The sequence below is a fragment of the Micrasema longulum genome, unplaced genomic scaffold (assembly GCF_059751315.1).
Source record: "Micrasema longulum isolate JH-2025_06_02 unplaced genomic scaffold, ASM5975131v1 h1tg000697l, whole genome shotgun sequence".
In the NCBI taxonomy this organism is placed as follows: Eukaryota; Metazoa; Arthropoda; class Insecta; order Trichoptera; family Brachycentridae; genus Micrasema; species Micrasema longulum.
Window position 1 is genome coordinate 43,992 of NW_028277893.1, and position 8,947 is coordinate 52,938.

An 8,947-nucleotide genomic window follows, 5' to 3' on the forward strand; every position below is an offset into this window, starting at 1 on the left:
CTGCCAGTCTGTAGCACTAACTATGCACAACACTCTTTCGTCTATCGTTCTTGTTCTAACTATAATGCTTTTGTTCATGTATTGATATATTTTACATGCCCCTTAATTTATTTAAAAATAAATTAAGACTCATTCTTTCTGGCTGCGATACGATCCCACTTGCTATTTAATTATGCTCACACTTACTCCCACACAAAAACACATAAACACACCTCTACACTTACTCTCATACAAATACACATAAACACATCCCTTTGTCTTACCACAATTTAATTTTTATTTTTTATTTAGAAACTTTGCTGGGCTGTCTTAAAACCATATTTTTTTAATGTTGTTATAACATTGTCGACTGTTTGTTTCATTAAAATAAATAAATAAATGATACGACCACTGGATGGTGCATTAAGGCAGATACAGATTTTCCTCGCATTTCTCAAATATCGCTTTTAGTTTTTTTCTCCGATACAAACATCTTGTTCTGGTCGTTTGCCAAACAAATTTACAAAAATATTTACTACCTAGGCTAAATGTAACTTTTCTATGTATTCCTTTTGGAATTCTCGCTCTTTCAAAATACTCCCGCGCGTAACCACGCGGCCACGCGGCCACGCGGGTAGTGTACCTGACCTAAAACAATATAAATTATTAATTACAAAAATTTGAACAAACTCAAATATTGTTGAAATAAATTATTATTGGTTTTGTTTCTATTTCATCATCATTCCCTTTCCGCACCTAATGATGCATAGGGCACTGCATTGGTACACCAATCGGGGCGTATCTTGATCATTTTTGTAACGTGAAGGCAAGATTATCAGTCTTACGCTTCAGATACCAGTCCAGGGACTATGAAATATTCTAGTGTAAAAACACCCTTACAAATAAATATTTCATATCAACCCTGTCGGGAATCGAACCCGAAAAATATACCACGTTTTAAAGTATTATTTTGCGAGTTTTTTCTTAGTAACATCCATAAAACCGGAAGGGAAGTTAAAATTTAATTTTCACTTAATTGAATAAAAAAATAATTAACTTAATATCCAGTTTACATAATCTACACTAGTTTCTTTAGAAATGACATTAGAATATCAATTAGGCATCGTACAAGAATGGCTACAAGTCCAGTTTATAACCGGAAAATGAAAGTTACGTAAATTACTTTAAAACATCGAAATGATGAGTTCACTTTTTAAATATCGCATATTGCCGGTACGGCTTTTGCGGTAGAATTTTTATTTTTTCAACAAAATGTTTCGGGCCATTTGTAAGGTTTAAATTCGTCCTATTAATGAGACTATTATTTAATAATTAATATAATTTAATTGTTTATCATTAATATATTACTTTAAAAAAAAAATTAACGTACGTAAAAAATTAAAAAATGCTATGTTGTTGAATATTAAAAAATGTTAAATGGAGATGTTGTGAAATTGTTTCAAAATTCGTCACAATAATGTTACATTCTTATATTATACAAAGTTTTCCGTCTATTAACATTAATTTATAGGTTAATAGGTATTTAAATGCATCATCTGTAATGAACTACAGTGAATAATTGCACAAAACCCCAAAAAACATTGGTACAAAAACATTAAGCAATAGTATTGAGAGTGTGTAATATTCTAAATATAAAAATTAATCATTGTTTAGTATTTAGCGTGATAAATAATTTATTATCTTGTTTCTTGAGAAAATTTTCCACTCATAATGCTATGAATTTATTTATTTAATGAAAATTCGAGTACTCTTTTTGTCGCATTAAACTTCATCAAAATATTGATTTTAAAAGATTATGTAAACGTGACCTTTTTGCTTGACATTCTATAGACAAACTGCATTTTGATACATTTTGATACTTGACCTTCATTATTTATCTATAGATATGTATTTTACAAATCTTTCTGTAAGTACATGTCTATGTATTAATATGTCAATGTGTATCTATGTACCTATGCATTCACATTGCGATTTTTTTTTTACTGTCTACAAAATGGTTTATCATAATTTTTATCTTTTCCAGACATTACCCTTAATATTTGAATAACCTCTGTAGAATAGGTACTGTGTTTGACGTAATATCAAATTTGCATCATATGGGACTTGATACATAGATAATAAATATCTCCTTATCATGTACAAAGTAATTAAAAGTGTCTGGCTGCCTATAACATGCTTACTATCGGTATCTGTTGGAGTATTAAATAAGATAATATCAAATATATAACATACATACTTACCTATTATATAAAGCATGTTACCACCCTGAGTTTTTATAATCAGTAATTTCTTGATTTGTAATTCTATTTATACTGACTGTCTTATTTATTTACTAAATAAATGTTTTTTTTTATAGAATCTACTGTATAGTGTATGCAATAAAAATAATTTATTTCAAATATTGTAAAATTGAGTTTTTAAGATAACAAATTTTTCGACCTCATTTTATTTTGTCACAAAATTGTTTTGAAAGATAGCTAATAATCATTATACTGTGTATTTATTTATTCATATAAAGATACATGTTATAAAACAATAATAAAGTATCCCTAAAGCTAGGGTTTCCTAGGACAGCGGTGCCCGTATCTTTACGGCCGTAGTGAACGGTGATGCGGTGGACAGCCATCGTAGAGGTGGTTTTATTTTTTAACGGTGTTATCAACACCGTTTTCCTAGGAAACAACTCTCTAGTCACCGTTACGGCGGCTGTCCACCGCATCACCATTCACTACGGCCGTTAAGATACGGGCACCACTGTCCTAGGAAACCCTAGCTTAACTCTATGAGGCCAAGAGCCCCTTGTTAAGTTGGGATCAAGGTAATAGAAAGTGTAAGCATGTATTTTATTAAAGAATACTACAAATGAAAATTATTACATATACAAGTACATAAATTTTAATAAATATCTGGACAACACATTTAATAGTACTATATATAAATCTATGCAATGTCTCTCAGTAGTCTCCTCCAATGGTTTCTTTTCTTAGACAAAATCCAAACTTTTAATGAAAATGCCCTTTGTTTTGGAGAACTTATTATGTTCATCAAGGACATTGAATAGTCTTGGGGCCGCAAAAGAGAAATCTCTCCGAGTGAAAATTGTATGTGTTCTTGTTGTTATTTGAATAAGCCTACCTATTTGCAGGTTTTAACAACATGTTTTTCTTATTTGTTTACAGAACCCTTCTCCTCAGTATGGATGGAAGAAAAAGTGGACCTACCGATATTCGACGAATATTCGGTTCCCCACGAGCCCATTCAAGATACTCAGACTCTCATCCAAGAGTTTGAAAATGTGTGCGGCGCTGTGGGCATCCACCAGAACCAACAAGACTTCCAGCTGCACCACCTCACGCACCTGACGCCCCCCAGAGTCCGCCCTTCCACCAAACCCCGTACGGCTACCAGCCCGCGCCACTCCTCTACCCAACTCGTGTGCCCTCTGCAGCTCCCATCGACAACTGGCAACCGGATATCTTGGATCTGGAACAACAAAACCCGGCAGAACTAGCCAGGGAACTAGCTGTCGTAGAGGAACTTGTACTTCACCGAGCTCAAGATGTAAATGTTTATGAAACCGATATCAAATTACTTTCTTCCCCTGTTTCCAATGAATCTGATACCTCGGTGTCTGATTACTACCAAGGTGCATTTGAATATTCCAAAGATACCCGAGATATAAACACCGAAATTGTGGCTCCTCCTCCTGAACACACTTATGCTAAATCAGTTGCTGAAAATAACATTCAATCTGGACCGTTATCTCCAAATTCTTCTTCGTCATGCAGCATGTACGGTAGTGACGATGACTGGGGTCCGTCTTCATCTTCCTCGAGCGCTAGTATTTCTGGCAGGCAAAAGAGCTACACTCGTTCCAAACCTTATTCTAGGAACCCCGATGATAAAAGGTCCCGTAAAAAGGAGCAGAACAAAAATGCGGCCACAAGGTATCGACAGAAAAAGAAACAAGAAGTTGAAGTACTCGCTGGCGAGGAAAAGGAGCTGAAGGATATTCACGACGAACTTGAAGGGAAATGTGCGGACTTGCAACGAGAAGTCAAGTATCTTAAGGGTCTCATGCGTGAGCTGTGTCGAGCTAAGGGACTTATCAAATAAAATGGTCATTTTATATCTTCTTGCCAAAGTCTTCGCTTAAAAAAAATAACAACAACAAATATCAAATGACAGTCATAATGTGTTTTTCTTTGCTCTTATGATTCCATTTTAGAAGTATTATTTTATTTTGTATCATGCTATGTTTGTCATTTTCTCTTGCCAATTTGAATTATCAAACTATTTCCCTTCAACTTCTTTAGAATATTTTTTGTGCTTCATTTTGAGGATCTTATTTGCAACTTTAAACTTTTTACCGTCAACAAGTGGAGATATAACAGCGAATACTTTGAGTCAGTTGGTATAAGCGAAATTCCATTTTCAGTGGTTGTTAGAGATCATATAAAATCGTTTTTAGGGGCAGATTATTGAGATGTTTACTTAGTATACGGTAGGTACCGTATACATTATTTAGCATGTCTGATGTATATTTTAATTTATAAACAATGATTTTTCGTATCGTTTCTGTTTTACTCAATGCCATTAACAATTCGACTTAATTTTAAGATCAACATTGTTTTTATTTTTTTTTACATTAGATTTTTTATTGAACCGTCTTTATTTTGACGAAGTGTAAATGTAGATTTAAAATCTGGTACTACTTAGCCAGCATAGTGTAATTAGGAAACCTTATCCGGTACTTTATTTACCTTTTTAATTAAGAGAGCCAAGTTGTCATTAGATTAATTAAGATCTTCATGTAACTTTCGTAAGAAATTTGTTTTGACAATGGGAAAATTAACGTGCGTTTTGTTTATTCGATTTTCGTAAATGATTCTGCATTATTGACAATTTGTATTCTTGGTCGCAATGTTCACGTTTTTAAATTGTCTCGTTCTTAAAATGCCTGCCGCATGTTGATTTTCCCAGGGTCATATTTATATTATATAATCAAGGTGTTGCAGAAAATCTTATTGATTGTTCGGTGAATTTTCATTAATTCCATTTAGAATCATAGTTGTTTTTTCCGTTTTATACAAAAAATCATTAACAGGTAAGGTATTCCCAAAATCAAATGTCATATGAAATTAATTTTTCATCTTTAAATTTGTGTAATGAAAAAAAATATTTTTATGATTGTTCACTAATGTAAGGAAACATTTAATAAATGCTTTGAAAAACGGAATTATGTTATTTTTATTTGTCTATTTTATTTATTTAAACACTTCATCTACATATATAGTTAACATGCATATGCATAAGGGCGGTCACATTGCCGTAAGGCAATTTCTTCCTACCTATCCAAACCGTTCAATTTAAGAAAATCAGTGGTATATGAACATACTGTTGGTATTTCATTATAAAACAAAATATTTATAAACATGTATACTTTTCAAGAAATATAAATTTACTAAATATCTACACTTTACTATGAAGCAGTATTTCACTATTTCACAGCATAGTGGTAAGCATATTCCACCATGCGAGTATTCCAGGGTTTTAAAACCTACAATGAGGGATCCAAAAGCCCTCCATCCACCCGCAGCTGTTAAAAAGTCCTCAGGGACTCTGTCAGCTGGAATGTCAGAGAAATGATAAAAAATATTCTACGGATTACAAATTACAAACTCAATGCAGATTAAAGAGGGGGGAGGAGGAAATATGAGCATAGGCCAAAATCTCGTCCTCGCCCCTTTGGATCCCCTCTATTTCTGTTTTACAAACCTCAGGTGTAGGATTTTTTCAGAAGTGGACTATTTCAATGATATGGAAAATCAAGTTTTTTGTTACATTATATAAATTTATGGATGCTAAATGTGTTTTTATATTTAATTTTCACCAAAATGTACAAATTTATGACGCATTTTTAATTTTAAAAATCATTTCAAGAATTAAGTCAGTTTTAAGAAAAATTTAAAACAATTTTTTTTTTTTAATAACTGGTGGAACTAAACATACTCGTCATACCCTCCTTACTGTATCCACATCGTATGATTCTTTAACTCAGTCTATTATAAAAAATATTGATTCCTTAAAAAGTTCCAATTTGAAAATTGTTTTGGAAAAGAACCATACTATATTATGCTCTACTAATTACTTTAGCCGAGATGATGGACGCTTTTATGCTGTGCAAAATGTCAACCTGCATGTGGCACGGCAACCTAGAAAAAAATTATCACAATCCACAACATAAACACAGTCAGCATTACGAAATGGGTTAAACAGCCCGTTAAGTAATGCAGACTACAATTGTCAAATTAAAAAATCAATAATCAATAAATAAAAGATAGTTTGAATGGGAGATGTATTAAAAACTAAACTAATAATACAAATATATTATTATAATTAATAATAATAATACACTAGCAGCTATTAAGCTGATGCGTGTATATCAAGTGTACATGGTTATTTAACATTATAAATTGATGTGCATGACTAGGCGGTTTTTGAACACATTAACTGAACTAGCACCAATCACTTTCTCAGGAAGGTCATTCCATTTCTCCTCAACTCGGTTTGTCAGGAAGTTCTTCCTGGGGTTGGATGAGAAGGAGGTAGTGTTGAGTTTCAATGAATGACCTCTGAGATGGCGATTTTCATTCATAGTGAACATTGATTTCAACTTGGGTACATTATATTGCTCAGTTTAGATTTTGAATGTTTCAATCAAGTCACCACGTTGCCTCGGCGCTTCCAGTCCCGAGCTCCCTTAAGCGGTCCTCGTATGATTTATTTCTTAGAGAAACTACCATTTTAGTTACTCTTCTCTGGACTTTCTCCAACAACTCTATGTCTTTTTTAAAATAAGGACTCAAGATTTGGTAGGCATACCCCAGGAGTGGACGAACATGTTTTATAAATTTTGAGGGACAAATCTTGGGTGATGTGAGCGAATGTTTTCCTTATTAAGTATAAGAGGGAATTGGTGCATTTGACAATTTCGATAATATGTGATTCGATCCGACCCAAGAGTTTTCCACGGATACCAAAATGCTCCAATTTAGACACAAGTCGTTTTATTGGTACTCGATCAAAAGCTTTCTCGTAATCAAGATATATGACATCTGTAAGATGACGTTCGTTCCACTCTTGAGTCCAAGTATCCACACAGGATAGGAGATTTGTCACTGTTGATCGTTTCGGCACAAAGTCGTGTTGCTCTTCTACGATAACATTTTCTTGCGAAAGGAATCCTCTAATGTTATTGACTATACTTGTAAGACTTATGGGTCTGTAGTTAACAGCAGAAAGCTTGTCCCTTTTTTTGTAGATGGGAGTAACAATGGCCTCTTTCCAGTCTGGCGGCAGTTTTCCATTTTGAAATGAGAGTCATTATGTACGCAAGCTGCTTGCACACTTCTGTGGAACATCTCTTTAGAAGGATAGCTGGAATCTCATCTGGCCCCATAGAAGTAGTATCCTTAAAGGATTTTAGTACCTGAAGGACTATTCCTGGAGTAAGTTTCTATTGAGTTTTGCACTCTCGGTGATAATATTCCCGGAATCGGTCCGTCTGGTTCTCGGATATAAGATTTTTCAAACTGCTTTGCAAAGGTGTTAGCTACATCATGATGAGCTGTGACAATGTCACCCAAGTTGTTTTGTCTTAAAGCTGGTGGTACACACACCTTTGATGCTAATTGCGTGCGGATATAACTATGGAACGCCTTCGGTCCACTATCAACTATATTACACTCTAGATTCTTTCTTGCCAGCCTTACAGCTAAAGTAATCTTATTATTAATTGTTCTATAGGACACATATGCATTATCTGATTTACTCAGTTGATATATTTTCAAAGTATTCTTTTTTTCTCGAACCATAGTTAGTTTTTCTTTACTTATCCAAGGTTTATTTTTTATTTGACTTGATTTGTATATTAGTGGGATATGACTCAATAGCGTTTTTAGTAGTGATTTTGAAATCCCTCCATGCCCTTACTATATCGGTGTGATTGTAATTGGTGATGTTCTCATTTGTGAGAGTTGAACCATTATCATAATTTTCCTACTCACACACAGTGGTGCATAGAGCACTGCATTGATACAACAATTGCAGCGTATCTAGATAATTTTTCTTACATGGAAGGTAATGTGAAGAGACTTACGTTTCAGGTGCCAGTCCAGGAGTCTTTTTCAGTACCCATTCACCGTAAGAATCTTATTTGTCTGAAGAACCTATTTACAAAGTGTAACTGTGTAAATACAAGAGTTTACATAATTAAATTTTAATGCCTCCTCTCACGTTATTCCCGCATTCCTTAGTCGTCTTCGTTTCCTTCATCCATCAAAATTCTTTAATTTTTTAGCCATTGTTTTGCTGTCCATTTGCTCTACATGTTCAAACCGATGCAGAAGTTCTTCCGTATTTGGTCGATACTGCTTATATCAACGTTACTTAATGCACGGATCTCGACATTTCGACTATTCCATACATAAGGGTGGGCACATTCTTTCATACATTTTTTTACAATGTAAGCATTATGCTACATAAATCCTTCAGGGGGGTCTTAACAAGCCCAACCACTTGAGATTAAACATTGAATTTAGCCGTGGTTGGATTGGAAGAATCAGGAGGTTCCTCGCTTTTCCGGCTCTTGCCTGAACCCTACGGATACTGCACTTCAGGAGAAAATTGAAAGAAGGAATCTTACCCTATCAAAACATTTCCGATGCACTATAGTATCTGGAAAGCTTGAAGAACTGTTGATACGCGTTATTATTGACATTTGCGTCATTTTGTATTTAGTTGTATTGTAGATGGATGTGCATTGTGCAATTTGCAGTAAGATTTTAATTCTGAATAAAAGTTTTAACGAGGCTCATATTATTTAGTGTCATCTGTGAATCAGGTGAGAAACCATTTACTGTATAAGCTTTTTTTTAATACAAGA

General features: G+C 33.9%; 1 protein-coding gene across 1 annotated transcript in view; it reads left to right on the forward strand.

Moving 5' to 3' along the window:
• Positions 1-5,233, forward strand: part of LOC148279589 (activating transcription factor of chaperone-like) — a 49,054-nt gene extending 43,821 nt beyond the window's left edge. Inside the window, 2 exon segments of the mRNA XM_088229702.1 lie at positions 3,180-3,373; positions 3,376-5,233. Of these exon segments, the coding sequence (XP_088085828.1) occupies positions 3,180-3,373; positions 3,376-4,116 (935 nt within the window). The 3' untranslated portion in view covers positions 4,117-5,233.
• Positions 5,234-8,947: the final 3,714 nt, after the last annotated feature.